This window comes from Paroedura picta, chromosome 7, assembly GCF_049243985.1.
Source record: "Paroedura picta isolate Pp20150507F chromosome 7, Ppicta_v3.0, whole genome shotgun sequence".
Classification (NCBI taxonomy): domain Eukaryota; kingdom Metazoa; phylum Chordata; class Lepidosauria; order Squamata; family Gekkonidae; genus Paroedura; species Paroedura picta.
Genome location: NC_135375.1, coordinates 72,138,506 through 72,161,042, shown reverse-complemented (window position 1 = coordinate 72,161,042; position 22,537 = coordinate 72,138,506). Strand labels below are relative to the sequence as shown.

The window sequence follows — 22,537 nt, the reverse complement described above, 5'->3', positions numbered from 1 at the left end:
GTCAGATGGCCAAGGAACTTCAACTCCCACTTGGTACATGCATTTAAAAGTAAGCCACTATGTTGCTTCCTAGCAAACCTCGTCCCTTTGGTCTTTCCATTGCCACTTAGGCCAGGACACATATGATATCTTGCCTGTAAAATCATGTAGCTGTGGAAGTGCATCCAAAATTATTCCAATCAATGGCAGGTAAAGGGCAGCAACTTTCCTTTTCACTTCTGGTTTCATGCAGGATTTGTCCAAATCATGTGAATTCAGTAGGCTGTGGATAGCACTGACAGCTTTTTTCTGTACCTTGCTTATTCTGTTGGCACAAAGAAAGAACAATTATTCCTGAAACATGAGTGAGGCTGTGGATAAGGTTTTAGCCACAAGTTCCCAGGTTGTCCTGTATGTCAAGCTACACATGCAAGTGAAAGTTCTGTATTCAGGCCACCTCATAATTTTGACACTTGTCTCAGGCTCTTGGTGACCCCATTCTGATTGAGACTGTGACCTGTGGCACATGAGCAGAGGAGATACACACCATTTCTCAATCAGAAATGACCTTGGAGAGCTGCTATTTACCTTGTTGGGGAAACTTATGCATAGCCCATCAGTTCACAAAAGTTTCTGCAATGAGGCAAACAGCAGCTCACCAGAGCCATTTCAGGTCAGGGAAATGGCATGGAAGGGGAGCTTAAGCTACCTCTCCCATTAAGGACCCTACTTGCCTGAGAGTTAAGATTCAAACATTGCTGTGAGTTCTGAATACAGAGTGCCCAGGACTCATCAGTTTTGGCAGAAATGGGGTAGACTTGGAAACAAAGTAATGTATTCTCAGCAGAACAGAAGACATACTTTATTCTCAGGAAGTACCATGATCAAGACTCAAGGTCTTGAACCATAAACATAAAGGTTCGAAGCTGGAAGCTAGCCTCAGAGTTCTCAGAGAGTCCTCAAGTACAGAATGGAACATGGGTGCACACATTTAGCCTCTGTGACTGGCAGGTAATACGTAGACCCTTAATTGGCTATGCTGGTATAAATATTAGGAACCCAGTCTTCTAACTTTGGTTTGCCACTGGAGTAGTACTTTTATATTTCATACTTTTATATTTGGATTAATCCAAAACCAAACAGTGCACCTCCTAGGTCTGGGTTTGAGTACAGACACCAATGGCTCAAGAGTGCTGTGGGTATTTCAAGAAACTTGACTGATAATTCAGTGTACATATTCCTCATAATACACTAGCACTGAGCACACAGCAAGTCCTTTGGGAAACTCTGAGGCCCATTCCGCACAAGTTAAATGTAGCAGGAGTGTGGCAAATTGTAAACACTGCTAATTTGCAGTTATGCACGACGTCGCACACAATCTGCCACACTCCTGAAACCGATCCGCGAAAAGCGCTTCGTTGTAGCGCTTCCAAGGAAATCCCCAAAAGTGGATTCACCCTCTGGAAAGTGCTACACTCTTGCAAACAATCTGCAACAGTTTCGAAAAAGTTCTGTGCGTTACCATTGTTGCAGTTTCAGCAAAGTCCCTCCCCCTGGCTCTCTCCTCTGAACTTCGCCATTTTTTTTTTCTCGGAGCAAGTGGAGAGCAATGAGCCAGCGAGCCTTCATTCACCCAGCGAGGCTTCTCCGGCTGCAGTCCCTCCACAGAGATGCTTTAAAGCTCCCCTCAAGTCACCAAGCACAACACAGCCCCGTTTGCAAGTTCCCTTTATTTTCGGCCGAAAATCGCGCCTGTGCACGGGGGGGGATTTATTTTTCACTCGGGGGACCATGGCAACAATGAATCAGCAGCTCACATGCCAGCTGCCAGTTAGTTGGGTCTCTACGTTAGGAGGAAGCAAGGAATCAAGGAATCAAGGCATATTTGTTGCAACATGTGTTTTTCTTTTTTTTTTTAAACCTGTTCTTAAAGGGAAAGGGGCTTTTCCGGAGCATGGTAACAACCACCCATTGGCTGCTCGTTTTATTGATGGCCAGGAGCAGGACAAAGCACGGAAAAAATCGCTTCCTTTCTAGCGATTTTTGGCGAGACCGGAAACCTGTGGGAAACGATTGAAACGCTACTGGATTCCACTACAAAGGCAGGTATGCGTTACGCCAAATTCCACTATTTTAAATTCCGTTATTTCTTTTTGTAAGCAATTTGCCACATTGATCCTTGTGCGGAATGGGCCTGAATCCTACCCTTCTGCTTCAGTGTCCAGAGCGGCTGCCAGCTCGGTTAAGAGAAGGCCAGTGAGGAAGTGCTGCTGTCGATAATCTGCTGTTAGGTCAAACATACTGGCAATTTTTTGATCCTGGAAACTTGAACAGGAACTTGAATTCTGTAAAAGAAACATGGGGTGGGGTGAAAGAGTGATTACATTCAAATTTAATGCATGTATTTCAATGCATTAGTTAAAATTAAAAACAAAATTTTACATAATGCCAAATTCCCCCCCCCAAAAAAAAGGAATTGGAAAAAGCTTGACAGTCACAGAATCTTGAAGGATAAATGTACACTAAGATGCCAGTGGTAAGGATGCTTTTTATAAGAAAAATACTTTTTAAAACATAGCCTTTATTTTCTTTGAAGCTTTTGCATGTACTAAATGATGCATTTATTTCTTGTAGAAATGCTTTATATATTTTGGAAAGCTCTTCTTGGAGTATATGAAAAACTGTTATTCTATGGTGAGTTGTTTATTGTTAAGCTGTTTCCAATGCATGTTTTTTTTTTAATTTGGCATAATGTAAAATATATACTTTGAATTGTATGTCTTGTAGGATTATCAATAGAGAAAAATCATATTGACAGAAATGATACTTTCTTGTGAAAACTTCAAGCAATAAACAGAAGGAAAAGACTTTGTCCAACAAGTCTTGCAGAAATTATTTATTATACTTCAAGCCATTATTTGCATAGGCATTTCTTCTGTTATCCCGAGAGGTCCCCACATCATGCTTCATATGAAGAAAAAACTAGATTTAATTTCTGGTTTCTCTGTTTAAAGGATAGAAACAAAACTACATGATATATTTTAATGAGTCAGTTCTAGGTTCCCCAGACCAGACGTGCTTTCCCTACAACTATTGGTGTTTTTAAAGCCTGAGGAGATCCAGTTTGGCGCAGGTCCTCAGCATGCAGGGAGGAAAGTCTTTGGCCTTCACCCCTGCACTATTTTCCTGAGCTGAAATGGCCCCCCAAAAGGAGCTGTTTACCCCAGTTTGGAGTTGCATGTGCATAGAATACTCCATGGACTGCAATAATGTTATGCAAATAACCCTCTGGGTTGTTTCAGCTTTAGAAGAAGGTTCAAGGGGGAGGCAGGAGCCCCTGTTCCACCCTGATGTAGTCTTGAGCTAAATAAGCCCCTGCAAGTTCAAAAATGATGCTCCCTGCAGCTGCTGCCTGGCTGCGGGGAAAGTGAGCCTGGTCCAAAAATGTATAGTGGATTTTCGCAAGGCTACTTCATCTTCCAGTTTGGTGTAGTGGTTAGGAGTGCAGACTTCTAATCTGGCAAGTCGGGTTCGATTCTGCACTCCCCCACATGCAACCAGCTGGGTGACCTTGGGCTAGCCACAGCACTGATAAAGCTGTTCTGACTGAGTAGTGATATCAGGGCTCTCTCAGCCTCACCCACCACACAGGGTGTCTGTTGTGGGGAGAGGAAAGGGAAGGCGACTGTAAGCCGCTTTGAGCCTCCTTCAGGTAGAGAAAAGTGGCATATAAGAACCAATTCTTCTTCTTCTTCTTCCAAGGCACATCTGACATACAAGATCTGAATTTTTACAACAATTTGACAGTTTTGGGCAAAAATAAATGTGAACATGGTATGCAAGTGCTGCTTGCCAAATGACACCAATAAAGAAAGAAAGAAAAATTCTGGAAGAGAAAGGAATTGCTAGGGTCAAGCAAGCAATTACTTTGAATATATGCAAGTGCAAATATGTAGCCAATCCACTGGTAGTATTTTCTTTTCTTTTTTAAGTTGTATTCGGGGCTGAAGCCTGTTTCCTGTTCCCTGATTCATAGGAGTAGCTATGGTTATTCAAGAAGTAAAGTGCCCTCTGCGTATGCCCCAAGGTACCCTTCATATTATGATAGCTTCTCATGCTCCTAAAATACAAAATCTATATGAGTTGAGGCTTGATAATATGCAAATTGTGCTGAACACAAATAAGCAATGAATTATTACTCAGCAACCCACAACAGCCAACACTGTACCAAGCAAGTGCTACTCTTGCTGCATGCACCACTTTTAGTTGGCAGAGGATTTGCAGTGGGGTGAGAAGTGCTCATTGGCTAGCCAGAAGCACTATTGAATCCTGCAACAGAAGCAAAAGGCACTGCTGACTTCAGAAAGTCTACTTTTGCAGGATATCCTTGGATGTAAAAGGAGATGATGCCCTTTGCTAGCAGTGTGAGGTTCCTGTCCTGAATATTGCCTTCTTAGCTCTAAGTCACTGGATTGCATCCCGATGGATGTGCTCAGTTGTTTTTAAATGTTGGACTCTAGTTTCCAAATCCTTGAGCCAAGAATCAGCAGTCAGCAAACAAATTTAGAGAAAGCTCCAAGACATATTTCAAGCACTACAAAGACAGTCTCAAGAAAAGACTTCAAAAATGGCTCTCTGTATAGCTATGGCGGTTTGCAGCCACCAGGAGCAACCTTTACAACTCTTGCTGACAACTTCAGGTCTGGATCTATCTTTAGACATTGTGACTCAAACATTTTCTGGTGTGGCATATTTAATTAAAAGATTAAAAATTTGTTAAAATTATTATGGGTGTGCTACATGGACTTTCTACCTCCAGCAGAAAAACATGTTAGAACTACTTTAGGCCCCTTCCATATTGTCTTGTTAGAGACATTTTGTACTCCTTTTATAGCTTTCTGTGGGTATACATATATATATCAAACTGCTTTATACTGAATAAAGCCATTTGTCCATTAAGTTCAGCATTGTCTACTCAGACTCACAGTTGCTCTCCAGGGTCTCAAGAAGAGATCTTTCATATCACCTATCACCTGATCCTTTTAAGTGGAGGTGCTAGGGGCTGAACCTCAGAACTTCATGCCAATCAGAGGTTCTACTGCAAAATGCTAAAAGCCCTCCTAAATGTTATTAATGCAAGACTGAATATGGAACAACCACTGTCAGTTTTGACACAGTCCTGTACAAGAGGAATGGTCTTGCAAGAGTGCGCCTATCCCATTCCTCAGAGCACACACAGAGGGAAGTACTCTCTAAGGTGAGAGGCACAACATGAATTCACTTGCTAAAGCTCTCAAAGGATCCAGAACTTGCTGTGCATAATTGTGGGCTAAGAGAGACTACAACAACAAATTAAACGATTTCTGCCAAAATGGCTAAGGGTGAATGACAATATAGGGAGGACAGCAGCCTAAAATGTTCTGAAGCCAGCCTGATGCTGGAAATTTAAATGTCAGTCCCAGAGCACAATCTAACCAGCTGCATCAGAGAACACCTTTAAAATGCCAACAAAAAGGGGGGGCCTTAGAAAATAGGGCACAATCCAAGTACTCCTTGTGCTGACCTCTAGAAAGACAGCTTGCCAAGGGAAAGTTCATATTGTATAGAATTTCTCTCTGTCAGCAGATATCGAGTCCAAACCTCAATCTGACAGAATACAAATGCTCCAGCCATGGGACTTTTCCACTCTTCCATATAAGCAATGAACTCAGAAAAACTTTTGCTTATTTTATTTGTCATGACATTCCAAATACTTTTACAGCATATTTTGCTATATGCAAAGATACAAAATACTTTTGGTTGGAATTATGATTTGCAACAGCAATAAATATTCTGTAATGACTGAATGCATTTGATGGGTTGTCACCCTTTGGTAAACAATCAGGGTGACTCTCCAATGCTTTGAATGACCTCATTTACCTTTTCTGATAAATGGCACAGATTTCTATGTCTATGGTGATGTCCAGCTGATTCTAGTTTACTACTAGGCAGGAAAGATTGTGTTGCTGATGGAAGGGAGGGAGAGTATTCTTTCCTGGGCTCATGAAACTTCTTTATAAGGTTTGCTAATTCCTCTCCATGGCTGGCCTGCAAAAGCACGGGAGCCATGAAATGAACTACAAGTAAATACTGTCCTTCCAAAGTGTCTAGTGAAGTGCCTGTCCACCTCAGCAGTCATGATGTGGAGAAATAAGAGTGTTTTATAACTGTGGCAAAATCATGTTGCATTGGAATTAGTTTGTTGGGGTGGGGACAGACTGCTTTGTCTGTCTTGGCAGAGTTATCTAAGGAAAGCGGAGCAGCATAAGAAAAGCTTACCTAGCCAAACATCAGGAATGAAAAATGCCATGTAAACCCAAATTCCTAATCTATAAAAAGTGGAAAATAGGTAACCCACAAAATGAGAAAAAGCCAACAAACCAAGAAAAAAATGAATCACAATAAAAAAACAAACTCCTCAGATGCACATAAAAGGAAAGACTAGAATATAAAAAACAAAACAAAGATTAGTTCCACAAAACCCAAAACAACAAGAAAAATAATACATTTCCCAAACTGCTTTAGTCCAGTGATCAAATGTCTCACCACCCCTCCTAAGATGAAAGGATGGAGGAAAAGCTGGCAGGTAGCAATAAATTAATAACTGAAAGTAATCAAACCAGCCTTTCAAGAAAAAAGTCCAGCACATTCCAGGCAGGATCTGTCCAGCCAAGCAAGGCCTGGTGTCTCTCAAAGGACACAGCACAGCACAAACATGGTGTCAAATGGTTAGTGTAACAGATGGCTGCTGTTTCAAATTTCCCTTCTCTCCATGAAAGATTGTGAGTTTGGAATACCATGTTTCCAACAGTGGCTAGCTAGCTGGCTAGAAATCTGCAAGTAAGGCATGAAGCAACAGTTCCCTCCTGAGGAAGACTTCATTTAGCTGTTGTCTGTAATAGTTACTGAAAAACCTTTTGTCCATAAAGTTGGCTAATACTCCCTTATTTCTTCTATACAGAGCTACCTGCACATTTTTGAGCATTCTTAGAAGGACTTTCCTTCATCATCTGAGAGAAACAATTAGTTACTATATATTAAGGATTAGAGGACATGCCTTTGATCTATGATAGCTTGTTTATTCAAAACTGCTATCACATATCTGCTATCATATGACATATCCTAATATCACTTCTAGGAGTGATGATAACAGGAAAGGGTGCAATAGAGACAGTAGATCAATAAAGTACTACCTGTTGTGGTGGTTTTTAAGTTATGGTTGCTATTTAGGTGTGATTATAGCCTTACATCCCTTCTTGGTATAGTGGTTAGGAGTGTGGACTTATAACCTGGTGAGCCTGGTTTGATTCCTGGCTACCCCCCATGTGCAGCCAACTGGATAACGTTGGGCTCATCACAGCACTGATAAAGCTGTTCTGACCGAGCAGTAATATCAGGGCTCTCTCAGCCTCACCCACCCCACAGGGTGTCTGTTGTGGGGAGAGAAAAGGGAAGGCGAGTGTAAGCTGCTTTGAGACTCCTTCAGGGAGAGAAAAGTGGCATATAAGAACCAGCTCTTCTTTTTTTTCTTCTTCTTTTCACTGAACCAGCTAGTTCATGGGAGTTAGCACTGAGTAGAATGGACATTGTCTCCTTTCTTATGGTTGGCGAGAGATCAGTGCCTTGAATCTTAGTTCCAGTCATCTCCCTAGTCCTGAAATACAAGCCAATGCATCAGAACACTGGTGTGCAGGCAACCTGATGCATGTAACTTGTCAATTGTGTACATTGGATGCTACCAATTAAAGGTGGTTTGAATTCTATGCAGATTCTATCCCTGCTTTCTCCATACATAATTACATTATTTTAGAACAGTTTGAAAACATTTACCTGAGATGACAGAGAAGGGGAGGGAGATACTGGGCTAGATCCTGATGGCAAGAAGAAAAGATTCAAATTGAGGTAATGTTCATGACTGCAGAGAATTCGCAAAAACTCCAGTCTCATGGAAATCAACGTTGGAAGAGTATTAAGTTTATTTGACAACTGAAAAATAAATATCCAAAAAGGGCATGCAAGATAAATGTCTCCAGCAATAAACATTCATTAGTAACTTTAAAATATCAAATATCATTAATTGCTTTTTATAATTCTTGCATCTAATAAATTTGCAACCATTAGCTGTTCTTTGCTAGTAGTACATTTAATCATTTGGCTAATCTTTCAGGAAAGGACTAATGCAATGCTTTAACAAATTTGTATGTAAAATATTTTACAATAGCAATAGAACAATAATATAGTAGAAGAGTAGCGAACAGTGATTCAACTTCAGCATACTGAGGGCCCCGTGGTTGGACAGATTCAGGTGATGAGTTACATGGGAAAGAGGCTTGGGGATTCAACCTCTACCAAACGCCTGGCAGGGAAGCTCACTTTTGCAGGCCCTGCAAAATTGTTCTAGTTTTATTACATAAGAATTTGGCCATTTAAAAATGCTAGATTGAGCCTGTGGTACAGTGAGACTAGGCTATTTTCTGTGCCCCACCCTCCAACACCATTGTAACATCTAGTTTGGCTCATAGATTGAAGGCATTATAAAGAAGGAAGGTCTTCAGCAAGGCACACAAGCCTGAAAATTAACCAGTTTCACCTTTATCACAAAGTTCAGTTTGTTCATGCAGTCTAAATACAGCCTGTATAATTGGGAAATTTATTGGTTTGAGACAGAGAATAAATAAATTCTTTTCAAAGCAAAGTAGAGTTCAACTAAGTTTCCTCACATTTTCATGAATGTTTCTTGCCATTTTATTGGCCCTCCAAAACTTTACTTTAGTTTTCTAGACCAGGGGTAGTCAACCTGTGGTCCTCCAGATGTTCATGGACTACAATTCCCATGAGCCCCGGCCAGCAAACCCTGGCAGGGGCTCATGGGAATTGTAGTCTGTGAACATCTGGAGGACCACAGGTTGACTACCCCTGTTCTAGACAACTCTTAAATTAGCAAATAAAGGTTAATTGGCTCAGTTAAAAATCTAAGAACCCAAATAGATCTATCATATGATTCCTGCATTGGCATGCTAGTGGATGCCTGCTGCTGGTTCCCTCATATCAGTTGGGAGAGTGAAGGATCGTAGCCAGAAAAACCTTTGTGTAACTATAGCTTTTGCCATAGCTGTGATCTGGCAGTCCACCCCATGTCTACAACTCATGACCACTTCAAACTTGGCCACTCGAAGACAAATCACCTCTGAGGAATACACCTTTCACCCCAAAATGTCAGTCCTCCTCCCATATTTGTCTAACAGGGAAGATTGCATATCGGACCTGCCCTTAGCAGGCAATACAGCTGAGAAGATAGAGGTGACCATCGGATGCTTATCTGAGTATGGACAACCAACCTCCTTAACTTTATAGCGGGTATCAAGTCTCCTCACTGAAGGAGCAGTTGATGCAGGAAGATTTCAAATATCACCTCACTCAAACCCTTTATAAATGGGAGCACTACAGGTCTTGAATCAGGGGAGTAGAGCACATCCATTAATATATAGTTCAGTGGTTTATCCATGCAGATTATCTGCTCAGAATAGAGTCTGAGATCATCAGATGAGACGGAGCACACTGGCTCCCAACAATGTCATTTGGTGATGGCAAGAACATGAACTTGGAACCAACCACTGAAGCTCTGTTTACTGATTCCTTGCCCTCAGAGTCATGGCTGATGTTGAGAGAGTGTAAGTGCTGGTGTCACAAGGGTCTAGACCGCATCAATGCCAAAGGCATGCAATCAGCTGATTGGTGGCAATGATCCCATCCCTTCCAGCACAATGGAACCATCACTGGTACCAATATCCATCCAGAGAGTCATGGTCAGAAGAATCTCTAGAATCCAGAACAATGCTTGTGGTACCTCAAAGACACTATCATCATCAGAGTACTTCGATGTCAACCATCTGCATCTTCATGTTGGAGATTCAGGTGCCAATCTAATCATCAGAGCTGTTAAGGGTGATCAAAGTTCAGCCTTGATCAAAGCTGTCTGTGTCAAGTCCCATTTGTTCACCCTGGATTCATGGCCACTCAGAGACAGTCTGTTGGGATTTGGAGGTGATTGAGACTGACAGCATCGAGCTGAAGCTTCCTTGAAATCTTTAGAGGATTTATTTTTTATGTTGGTGGTTTGGAGGCTGCTCTGATGGAAGCCTACTCAGCCATCTGTGTACTCATTCCAAGTGCAGGCAGGGGGTCCTCTAATATTTGTTCCATATTGAACCTTTTTCATCCAGCATGTCTGAGGTCTTCAGGGCCTTTTCGCATGAGGATGCCTTGAGGCAATGAGCTTTTCCCTCCCTGGCTTTGGGAGTTAACTGGAGACAGACTTTACACGAGGCCACCTTATAGCCCTCTCCAAGGCATAGAAGATAAGCCTAATGTGGCCATTTTTGTTCCACAAACAGTACACCTTTTTAAGTGCCATTCTTTTTCTTTCCTCTTTATATCTTTCCTCCCCAAAGATAAACCATGGAGTCCCCAAAACTGACACACAGATACCACTCCACACGAGCTTTCACACATTTAAGGCAGGCATGTCCTTGCACAACCCCTATACATGAACCATTAGTTGATCAGATACCTCATATCAAAGTCTTTTCCCATACATATTAGTTTTCATACAGGATTATCATTCCAGGATGCTTTTGACTACTAAACACAAGATTCTGATCATAGTTACATCTAAACCAATTGACTGCATTGGGCTTATAAGCATATAACTCTGTTTAAGATTGCATTATAAATTCACTAGAATGCTTATGAACCCATATAAATACTGACCCAAATCCTATATTATCCATTATGTTAGCGGTCCCCAACCTTCTTGTGGCCGGGGACCGCCTCAGGGGGTGGGAGAGAGCCAATGGCCCAGCTGCTGCAGCTGCGCATAAACGCACATGTGTGTTTGCGTCACTGCCGCGCCGCCTACCGCGCCTGCCTCTTTCCCCCCCCTCTCGCTGCAGGGGGGGGAAGTAGATGCTGCCACTGGCAGCCCGGTACTATGGCCTTTGCGGGCTGCGCACCGGGGGTTGGGGACCCCTGCATTAGGTGGAATAAGTGAACAACACCAATTCCCATTGACCACCATGCTGATATCTTCTCCCTTGGCTTTTCCACACCAGTTAAACCATGAAGGCAGTTATCAGTATCAACAAATGAACTGAAATTAATTTCATGTGATGTTTTAAAATGAGGCTTACTTGATTGCAGTAGTGCTTTATGAGGTTAAACACAAATCCACGATCCATTAGTGAAAGAAGATCGTACAGGAAAAATGCCAGGCTAATGTTGATTTTTTCTGCTTGCTCACTTTCCTTCAAAGGAAATAGAAAGATGTTAATATATAAAATAGAGCCTCTTGTGGCGCAGAGTGGTAAGGCAGCTGTCTGTAAGCTTTGCCCATGAGGCTGGGAGTTCAATCCCAGCAGCCGGCTCAAGGTTGACTCAGCCTTCCATCCTTCCGAGGTTGGTAAAATGAGTACCCAGCTTGCTGGGGGGTAAACGGTAATGACTGTGGAAGGCACTGGCAAACCACCCCGTATTGAGTCTGCCATGAAAACGCTGGAGGGCGTCACCCCAAGGGTCAGACATGACTCGGTGCTTGCACAGGGGATACCTTTACCTTTACCTTAATATATAAAATCAGATGTGCTTTTATCTGTTTATGAAAAATTGTAAAATGGATGATGACAAAAGCAGGATGGATAAACAAATCTAAGGGTTGTAAGATTGTCAGAGTAGTTCACAGTCAGAGTAGTTCAGCAGTGGAATAGGCTGCCTAAGGAGGTGGTGAGCTCCCCCTCACTGGCAGTCTTCAAGCAAAGGTTGGATACACACTTTTCTTGGATGCTTTAGGATGCTTAGGGCTGATCCTGCGTTGAGCAGGGGGTTGGACTAGATGGCTTTTATGGCCCCTTCCAACTCTATGATTCTATGATTCTATAAAAAAAAGGTTGTGAGATACAATTAATATTTCACTTAGGATTCTGAAAATACTTGTGGAAGTCTCGCACATTTCTTGGAAAATATTCACCTATTTTAAAGTTCTTTTGTTGGACTGCTCATAAAATAAAATGAAACAAAAATGAATCAGCATGATGGAAGGCTAGACTCTGGTTATTTATTAGGTTTATATACTGCCCTCCATGACAGACAGGCTCTGGGCAGTTCACAAAAATCATCACATATACACTATACAGTTTACAGTTAAACATCCATGATTGATGTAATAGTTAAGATGATAAAACATGTAAAATGTTATTACAACATTCAATTTTTATAGAAGGCACCAAGTCCACTGGACTAACAACTGAGTTAAAAAGGAAAAGAAAGGGGTGGGATCAGTTGGGGGGGGGAGTAATAGAATTCTGACACCCATTATCAACCAAAGGCCTGGGGAAACAACTTTGTTTTACAGGCCCTGCAGAACTAGAACAAGTCCTGCAGGATCCGGATCTCAGTCAGAAGCATGTTCAACCAGACTGGAATCAGAAACAGAAAAGGCCCTGGTTGATGATAACCACACCTGCTTTGGGCCAGGGCAGGGCAGGGACTGCTACAATTTTGGGAAGACAACTCCCTCCGGGGGCTATAATGAAAGAGGTGGTCTCACAAATATGACAGTCCTAGACTATTAAGGGCTTTAAAGCTGTTCTGACCGAGAAGTAATATCAGGGCTCTCTCAGCCTCACCCACCCCACAGGGTGTCTGTTGTGGGGAGAAGAAAGGGAAGGCGACTGCAAGCCGCTTTGAGCCTCCTTCGGGTAGAGAAAAGTGGCATATAAGAACCAACTCTTCTTCTGAATTCAAAAGGGTCAGTAAGGCTCAAGAAGGGTCCTAGTGTATTTAGTAGGGAGTCAGGGTGTAGGATAGTGTTTCTCAGCCTTCTGAAAGCAAAAAAGTCAGTGAATATGCAAAGACAGTGTACTGGTGTGTTGACAAAACACTGAAACAAAAGCCGCTGATCTTGAAGATTCTAAGTCATTGTTACCCTAAAGGTAGCCCATAATGGAAAGGTGCCTCACACAGAGACACCTTCACGCACAAAAGCCCATGACTGGACTCTGAGCAGGCTGGTACACACAGAAACCAGCCTGGCAGAAACTGGCTATGGAGTCAGTAGGGCCTCTCAACAAACCTAGGAAGCCAGGCCAGGTCTCCATCTTGTTTGACTTCACTAGATATCTTCCCTTGCCTGGAAAAGCCAGGCCAGATTTCCATCTGGTTTGAGTTGGACTATACCATTTTTTTTCCTTTAGAGCCTCTTGTGGCGCAGAGTGGTAAGGCAGCCGTCTGAAAGCTTTGCCCATGAGGTTGGGAGTTCGATCCCAGCAGCCGGCTCAAGGTTGACTCAGCCTTCCAATCTTCCGAGGTCGGTAAAATGAGTACCCAGCTTGCTGGGGGGTAAACGGTAATGACTGTGGAAGGCACTGGCAAACCACCCCGTATTGAGTCTGCCATGAAAACGCTAGAGGGCGTCACCCCAAGGGTCAGACATGACTCGGTGCTTGCACAGGGGATACCTTTACCTTTACCTTAGACCATTTCCTCCTTGCCCAATTGACTGAGCTAAATGTGCACATTATCGAAATCACCCCTTCCCAGATAAGCCACCAGATTGCCTTTAGGGAAGTTGAACTAATCCAATGTTCTTCTGTCTTGGCCTCCTGTCACACTCTAGTACCAATGATCCTTATTGTTCTTCCCTACTCCCATATCCACCGATCAATGGGAGCCATTATGAAAATTCCAGGTGAGAGCCTGATTGCATCTCAACCTGGAGTTTAGATAAAGACAAATACTAATCCCATCAGCAAGGCTCATCAGGGGTATTGTTTTCACAGGCCCCTGGCCATGAGTCACACTCCACACCTCTGGCTTTTCATACATGAAGAGACATGTTATATAGGAATATTGTAGCAGATTAAGAGTAGGATCCAGACAAAATTGGTGGTTTATACCAGTTCTCCCTTCCCACAGCAGATGCCTCTTATGTCATTCCTTAGGGTCACCTCTCTCCCAAGAACAGCATTTTGTGGAGATCACTGGGCTATAATGGAAAGAGGGAGACGGGAAGTTCCCCTTCTGCTACTGGAAAAATTTAGTCTGGATCCAATCCTAGGAACTGATGTCCAATGATAGTAGTATCCTAAATGACATGCCATAGTGAGTAACAATTATTTATCCTAAACTGGGAAATTACCTTTTGTGGCTTGACTAAAAGCGTTGCAACTTCTGAGGTGACCACATTAACTATAGTGGTAATATCATCCTTGAAACGATCAGAAAACCGACTTCTGCGGGGAATATCTTGTTTGTCTGTGTTATGAACATACTGAGCCATGCTCTTGACCTTCAAAAAAAAAAGATGCCATTTATTAAAAGTGAGGTTTTAAAGCAGAAGCATATGGGAAATTTGATGGGAATAAAATATCTGGCAGCCTTTCTTTACCACATCATGCAAATGAAATGATGTAACTTACATGAATACATGTTTAGAACCTGTGACTTTTAAGATCCATACCCCCTGTATATAATATAACAATGGGTAAAGTTGCCAGAGACAACTTGGTGAGCCTGGGGCAGCTAAGCATCTACCCCTCTCATTTTCAGGTATTTTCAAAAGACTAGAGCAGTGGTTCTCAACTTGGGGGTTGGGACCTCTTTGGGGGTCAAATGACCCTTTCACAGGGGTTGCGGCAGGGTGAACAGCTTGGATGGGGGGGTGCTGCCACTGTTGCTGCTCCTCCTGCAGGCACCCACGCTTGGCCGCCAGCCACTCCAGCAGCGCCCTGGCAATTGGTGCGCCCACTCTGCTGTACTGCTTTGGGTCTGGCCCCAGCTGGGCGGGGAGTGGGTGGCCGAGGCCAGATGGCCCAAGGAGGCAACTGGAGAGAGGCCTCTAATGGTCACATGCTCCAGCCCAGCCCAGCCCAGATGCGACGAGAAGCTCTGATCTCGGGCCCGCCTGTGTTGCCTCCCCCAAATAATGGGTTTTCTTGGCTTCTCCAAGGAGGACCCAATGTGGCCCACATCCCTTCACTGACGTCTCCAAATCAATTTTGTCTGAGGGAGGGAGCCCACACATAAAAGCTCATGACTTTGTTGGTCTTAAAGGTGCCCCATGGACTCAATTTTTGTTATTCCAAATCATTGGTATTTGTTACTCGGTTCATACCCCACCCTTCTCTCTAAGGGGGTCCCAAAGTGGCTGATATCACTCCTCATCCATTTCATCCTCACAACAGCCTTGTGGGGTAGACTGAGATAGGGTGTTCATCTGTCTGGAGCAGCATAAAAGAGCGAGTTCAGCATGGTGGGACAAGAGGCAGAACTGAACTGAGAAACCCCAGAAAAAAACAATTTATATACAATCATGAACAATGGATCTTCACGCTATTGGTCAGTTTCAGTTTATTTTCTATGAAAGAACACTTGCATAATTTTATGGTTGGGGGTCACCATAACATGAGAAATTGTATTAAAGGGTCACGGCATTAGGAAGGATGAGAAACACTGGTCTAAATTCTCAGGCTAGGGTTAGAGTTAGCTGATGGATGGATCCAGATGGGGATTTTGTAAGTCTACTGGGAGCTTTAGGGTTGGGAAAGGTGTTGTGACATGATTAGGAAAGGCTATGGAATGTATAAGTACTTTTGGACATGGTTATACATGAAAAATAGGGGGATTTATATTAGTCTTAATTCTAAGGCTAGGGATAGAGATAATTCACTTTTGGGTCCGGATGGAGAGTTAGTAAGTTTAGTAGGATCTTAAAGGTTGGGAAAGGTGTTGTGGCATAGTTTGGAAGGCTATAGAATGTATAAGTATTTTTTGAGATTGTATTACATAAAAACAAATGGGGGATTTATATTAGTCTAAATTCTCAGGCTAGGGTTAGGGTTAGCTTAGATATGGGTCCAGATGGGGAATTTGTAGGTTTAGTGGGAGCATTAGGGTTGGGAAAGATGTTGCAACATGGTTAGGAAAGGCTATAGAATGTAAAAGTATTTTTGACATTATTGTATATGTAAAAAATATATGGATTTTTATTAATTCTCAGGCTAGGGTTAGGGTTAGCTTAGATATGGGTCCGGTAGAGGAGTGTGTAGGTTTAGTGGGAGTGTTAAGGGTGGGGAATATGTTGCTACATGGTTAGGAAAGGCTGTGGAATGTACAAGCATTTTTGACATTATTGTACATGTAAAAATAGAGGGATTCATATTAGCATAAATTCTCAGGCTAGAGTTAGGGTTTGCTTATGTATAGGTCCAGATGGGGAGTTTGTAAGTTTATTCGGAGCCTTAGGGTTCCATTTCATCCACACAACAGCCTTGCGGGGTAGATTGAGATAGAGCATTCATCTATCTGGAGCAGCGGCAAAGAGCAAGATCAACATGGTGGGACGAGAGGCAGAACTGAACTGAGAAACCCCGGGGGGGAATTTATATACAATCATGAACAATAGATCTTCATGACAATGGTCAGTTTCAGTTAAATTTCTGTGAAAGAATACTTGCATAATTTTATGGTTGGGGGTCAAATGGCAATCTGCTTTGGCCATCCATACTTGGATCAGATGACATCAGTGAACAACTGCAAGAATCAGAGTGTCACATCAAGATTCCATGATCAATTAGTAGTGGGGGGAAACACCATGATCCATCACTGGCCATTAAAAGCCTGTATGTTACCCCCAGTCCTGGTCATCAGCCATCTGATAAGCAGGATATGCCAAGAAAGGGCAACGGTCATCCTTGTCATCCCATTTTGGTCTTGACACCTGCAGTTTTCAGACTGCATGCAGCTGAAAGCCTAGGAGTTCTGGTGCTTACCCACCAGACTGGATCTCCTGCTTCAACGGTCAGTACATTACCCCGACCTGGATTGGCTCTGGCTGATGGCATGAAAATTGAGAGGGAGAACCTGGAAACACAGGGACCCTCTAGAGAAATCGTAGATGTCATGCTGCAGTCATGGAGACCAGCAACAAAATGGAGCTACAACTGCATCTGGCAAACTTCAAGGTAGTGGGCAGTAGACTGTAAGGTGAACCCACTTGAGCCAGAGGTGACAGAAGTGGTTCAGATTTTGTTCAATGGATGTAAGAGAGGTCTGACACTGAACAATTTGGAGGGACAAGTCGCTGCAGTTAATGTGACTCTAGGCCACAGCAGGTACAGGAGTCTGAGCTCAAGCAGATAGATCAAGAGATTCATCAAGAGTTTGACACAGTTGACTTCCACAGTAAAGCACCATTTCCCCTCCTGAAAACTCTTAGCAATCTTGAGGGCACTGCCCCACTCAAAATTTTAACCTCTAAGAACAGCTGAACTGAAATGTCTGTTTTGGAAGGTGACTTTCCTAGAGGCAGTGACCCTTGTGAGGATTGTCAGAGATTGCCGTACTGTCCTCATGAAAGGAGTTGTACATCTTCCAAAAAGATTTTGTGACAATATTCATGGATTTTTCCTTCATACCCAAAGGGAACTCAGTGTTCTTCAGGAGGCAGAGTCTGGTATGTCCTACCTTCTGTCCCAAACCGAAGGACCAGAAGGAGAAGGAATGGCATATCTTAGACGTGTGCTGGGATCTACTTATATATCTGAACAGGATAGCATCCCTTAGGTTTCCAATGCCCTGTTCATTTCCCATAGCACCTAAAACTTGGGGAGGCTAGAGTCCTACCCACCATTATGTTCTGGATGAAACAGTGCATCTGCAAAGTATATGAAACTGCTCATTCCTTGAGAGTGACAACTATATCAGTTGCTGTTACCACCAGGGACCTGGTGGGCAAAATCTGTAGAGCTGTGACATGGTGGTTCCTTTTGACCCTTGTTAGACACTACAAGATATACCAATCTATCATGGAGGAAGAAGCCTTTGGCAAGAGGATACTCCAACAGTTGGCAGAATATCAGATGGTGCCCATGCACTGTTTTTTTTTCACCCTATGGAGCATAGCTTAGGCATAGCTAACCATCTGTGGATGAGTACCCACACTGAAGTAGAATGAAGTCATCCACTCCCCACCCAAAAAAAACCCAACTCTGGACAGCAAGACAAAATGCAAATACAAAACTGGAAGGCCAGCCCATGGTAACCCATTAAGGCCACTCAAAATAATTTGAATATGAATAGCCCTACCTGAGTGGCCTAACCATTTGAGGATGACTTCAACCCTACTGAAAAGAAGAAACCTTCAGGTAAGACCAATGTTTCATTATCTTCATTTTCATTCTGCTAACCATTATGCTCAGAAATTGCACTTGATTCTCCTATTGCTCAAAATGAAATGCCAAATGAAAACTCACCAGTAGCTCAAAGAAGAACCAAGCATACTTGAAGACTGATTCCCTCACCATGCTAGTGCTCACCACCATCTGAAGTGCCAGCTCTTCATGGAAATGCTGTATAGAAATACTGTGTATGAAAATACAAGCTGGCTTTCAACAGGAGAACTAAAATAATAACTCAGAGGAGTAAATTAAAAATGGTAGCTCCATATGTTAACACAAGCATGGACATATTCTTGTGTATGCACATATGCATATACACTTACAAAAATATACAATTAAGCTGAATAAAGAGGACAAGTAGAGCCTTTCAGGACAGCATGCAAATATGGGAGGCACAATCATTGTTAAACACTGTTAATGGCAGTAGTAATGCATAGAAAACCAGTTCTGGCAAAATTAATTTGAAAAACCTGAAAAACAAGAAACGTAAACAAATGCATAACTTTACTGGGGGCTGAATTAAGTAATTAAGTCATTGTTAATACATACACATTATTTAAACTGGCATTGACATATAGACCAAGCTTCAACGTTTATGCCCAAAACATGCACAAAAGGAGACTGACACATAAAGCAACACATGAGCCTTTTAGCCCTTGTTAAAGCAAAGGAAGAATTAAGTGAGTACCATATTTGGAAAAAAAAACATTTTAAATATGGTTTAACTGAATACGTAGTTCCAGGTTGCCCATATTCCTTGGTATAAATGCTAAAAACACTCAATTTTGCTCATTTGTTGCACAGGCTCACTGTTCTTTGCCTACCTGAAATACTGGGTTTCCCTGCTGTTCTAAGCCTTTTTTGATGTTAGGTTGGAAGTCGTGTCCGACCCATCGCGACCCCATGGACAATGATCCTGTCCTCTACCATGTTCCGGAGTCCATTTAAGTTTGCACCGACTGCTTCAGTGACTCCATCCAGCCACCTCATTCTCTGTCGCCCCCTTCTTCTTTTGCCCTCAATCGCTCCCAGCATTAGGCTCTTCTCCAGGGAGTCCTTCTTTCTCATGAGGTGGCCAAAGTATTTGAGTTTCATCTTCAGCATCTGGCCTTCTAATGAGCAGACAGGGCTGATCTCTTCTAGGACTGACCGGTTTGTTCACCTTGCAGTCCAAGGGACTCTCAAGAGTCTTCTCCAGCACCAGAGTTCAAAAGCTCAATTATTTGATGCTCGGCCTTCCTTATGGTCCAACTTTCACAGCCATACATACCATAGCCTTGACTAGACGCACTTTTGTTGGCAGGGTGATGTCTCTGCTTTTTAGGATGCTGTCTAGATTTGCCATAGCTTTCCTCCCCAGGAGCAAGCGTCTTTTAATTCCTTTGCTGCAGTCCCCATCTGCAGTGATCTTGGAGCCCAGGAAAATAAAATCTGTCACTACCTCAATTTCTTCCCCATCTATTTGCCAGGAGTTCTAGGAACATGTAACAACTCTACCTTATTAATAAGAACTTTCTTAGGGACTGCTGAGGATTATGTGGCCTCTTAATATATGCTTGTCACTACTTTTTTGCCACACTGGAGATACCCAATGACTATGATCATTAGTAGGCAAACCAATCTTTTAAAAAGTTCATTTAAGGCATTCTGTTATATAGCATTGCTCACTTGGAATCAGGTTAGAAGTTTGTTTGTTTACTTTAGATACTTTCATTTGAATTCTAATAGGCCTTCAGAGCAATTTATTTCAGGAAGATGATGTTCCAGATGTTCAACAACTGAGACCCTGAGTTCCCACTGATAAGTTCATGCTTCTCATTAATATTTTTTTTCCTTCATGAGAGCAATCTTCCCTCGCATAGGAAAGTTTGGTGTTCAGAGTGTCCTGCTTAACAATAATTTGCTGAGATTGTTGTGAATGAGTAGTGTTGCTTTATGTGGAAGTCTACCTTTTTAGTGGATGGCCATGGGCTTGTGCAGGTACTTGATATATCACTACTGGGTTCACTATAGTAAGACATCCGACTGCAGCATCGATCAGCAACCTAGAGGAAATGGACAACAACCTTATATAAAAGGATATAGAAAGAAAGAAAGAAAGAAAGAAAGAAAGAAAGAAAGAAAGAAAGAAAGAAAGAAAGAAAGAAAGAAAGAAAGAAAGAAAGAAAGAAAGAAAGAAAGAAAGAAAGAAAGAAAGAAAGAAAGAAAGAACTGGTCCCATTATATTTAACAATTCAAACCCAGGACTGCCATCACATGATCTAATTTTGTACTGCACTTTCCTGTTTTAATGCTTGCTCTCTCTCTCTCTCTCTCTTGAAAAAAGCTCTTCTGCCTTGAGACATTGTGTGATGAGCATTTACCCCCATAGAATACCAAACAATCCCATAAAAGATGTGGGGAATGTATTATAAGGAAGTCAGACAGAAAGTTTACCATTGAAGGATGACAGGTAGAGATAACTGAAGATTTCCTTCCTATTTGACATTTTGCCCATTTGTTTCTAAAACTAGGCTAAATTTTGAAAAATTAATTTGGGATAGAATTCTTTTTATGATATAGCTACATGGTATGAGATATCCTGAGCAAGGGCAAATGCTTTTGGAAACTGGAACATTACAAAATGAAATCTGACCCTAGATTTCATATTATTTCCTCTTACCCTTGAGGACATAATGCTTTTGACTTCCTCATCAGTAGCAGACTGGATCCCAGCAATATCTGGGTTACTACAGCTGGTTGTCCGGCTTTGTAAGAGTCTGGAGCCCACTGAAACAGCTGAGGTCCGTCCATATGTATAATAACGAGATTCAGGAAGATTACCGCTACTTGCTCCACCTGCCAAGAGGAAAATATTGTTTTCCTAACTAAGCATTACACACGTCAAGCATAACAACTGCTACCACCTATGTCGCATAGCATCCCTATTGGTCTCCTGACCCCAAACTGGCTCCTTTTCTAATCACAGAGACTACCCACCACCCCATGACTCTCTCTAAAGCAAGGTGTACTTTCCATGGCCATCTGGAGCTAACTAAGTTCCACAGGGCCAGAAAGATGGAGCTCTTCTGCCAGGCATTTGGTTGAGGCCAAGCAGAGGGAGAGGGGAGATATGCCCCTCCTCCAGCACTTCAGCACTGCAGTACTCCAGCAAATGGTTATATCACTGCTCTGGAGCTGAATGGAGCAATCTGGGGGGGGGGTGGAGATTGACTAGTATAGGCTGTTTAGGAGGCGTTAGAGTGTTGTGTTTACATGTTTCTATTGCCGCATTGTAACGATGGCTGTTTGAATGTAATCATAGCATTTGGGCTAATAAAAGCATTGCTGGGAACTTCATCCACACTGCAGTGCTGATTTCACCTGATGGAGATGTGGCTATTCCCAAGTCTGCTGCAGGCTGCCATCCTACAGGTGAGTGATAAGATGACTATACCTGTAGCACTGTATCAGATGTCATATCTAATCCACAGCAGGCTTACTACTAGTTCTCAGCAGGAAGGTGAAGTAATCCCTTCTGTTACTCTTGATGACATTTAAAATAATATTGATTAGAGTTTGCTTTTTGTAAGCACCTCTCAAGCTATTTGAAATCAGCTATAGTACATTCCTGTCTTCCTACAGACCACATTCTTCTTCAGTAAAAGTATAAGGAGGAAATCAAGGGACTTTACAGTATACCCATAGCCAGAGGATTCAGCGCTTAAATAACAGCAGCTTATTTTTGCAGGTTTGGTCACAATACCTAGTTTTACAATGTTTCTTTGAACTTCTGGAAGACGGAATACATAATAGATATAAGATGCTAAGAGGCATTTTCTTCCATGTTGGTCCTTGCTCAGGTCTTGGCTGTTGTGGAGGCTATTCACTATTGAAACCACAGTTTCAAAGGCATACTGGGAGAAGTTGGCTAGAAGTCAAAAGAAAACCATTTCTTTTATTATTTAGAAAATATGTGAAATATCTCAAGTTTACATTATTACAGATGTTCCCCACACAAAACCTACTTCAATAATCTGATAAAGTGAGTTCTAGCCCACAAAACCTTATGCTGAAATAGACTTGTTAGTCTTTAGTGGTTTTGCAACAAGACTGAACACAGCTACCTCAAAATGACATAGTGATAATATGCTAATAGAAAAAATGGGAGTAGTGAATGCTTTCAATCTGCCCTTAACAGAATTCTTCTGAGGAAAGAGGAAGAGATGATTCAAATGAAGCAAGATGGCTTTGGCAGAGTGCAAAATCAAGAGCTGACATCAGCAAGTTCCTATAGTAGATTATAGCGT

General features: G+C 42.3%; 1 protein-coding gene across 8 annotated transcripts in view; it reads right to left on the bottom strand.

Annotated features, from left to right (window-relative positions):
• Positions 1-22,537, bottom strand: part of DOCK8 (dedicator of cytokinesis 8) — a 110,559-nt gene that overhangs the window by 37,416 nt on the left and 50,606 nt on the right. For 6 of the 8 annotated variants that reach the window (XM_077344875.1, XM_077344876.1, XM_077344870.1 and 3 more), the window contains exons 21-29: positions 21,994-22,158; positions 20,911-21,086; positions 20,198-20,293; positions 18,324-18,419; positions 14,210-14,359; positions 11,208-11,321; positions 7,849-8,004; positions 2,185-2,324; positions 135-304 (exon numbers count right to left, since the gene is read on the bottom strand). In XM_077344875.1, coding sequence (XP_077200990.1) covers positions 135-304; positions 2,185-2,324; positions 7,849-8,004; positions 11,208-11,321; positions 14,210-14,359; positions 18,324-18,419; positions 20,198-20,293; positions 20,911-21,086; positions 21,994-22,158 — 1,263 coding nt within the window. The remainder of the gene's footprint in view (positions 1-134; positions 305-2,184; positions 2,325-7,848; positions 8,005-11,207; positions 11,322-14,209; positions 14,360-18,323; positions 18,420-20,197; positions 20,294-20,910; positions 21,087-21,993; positions 22,159-22,537) is intronic. The other 2 variants (XM_077344873.1, XM_077344874.1) reach the window with 1 other exon arrangement.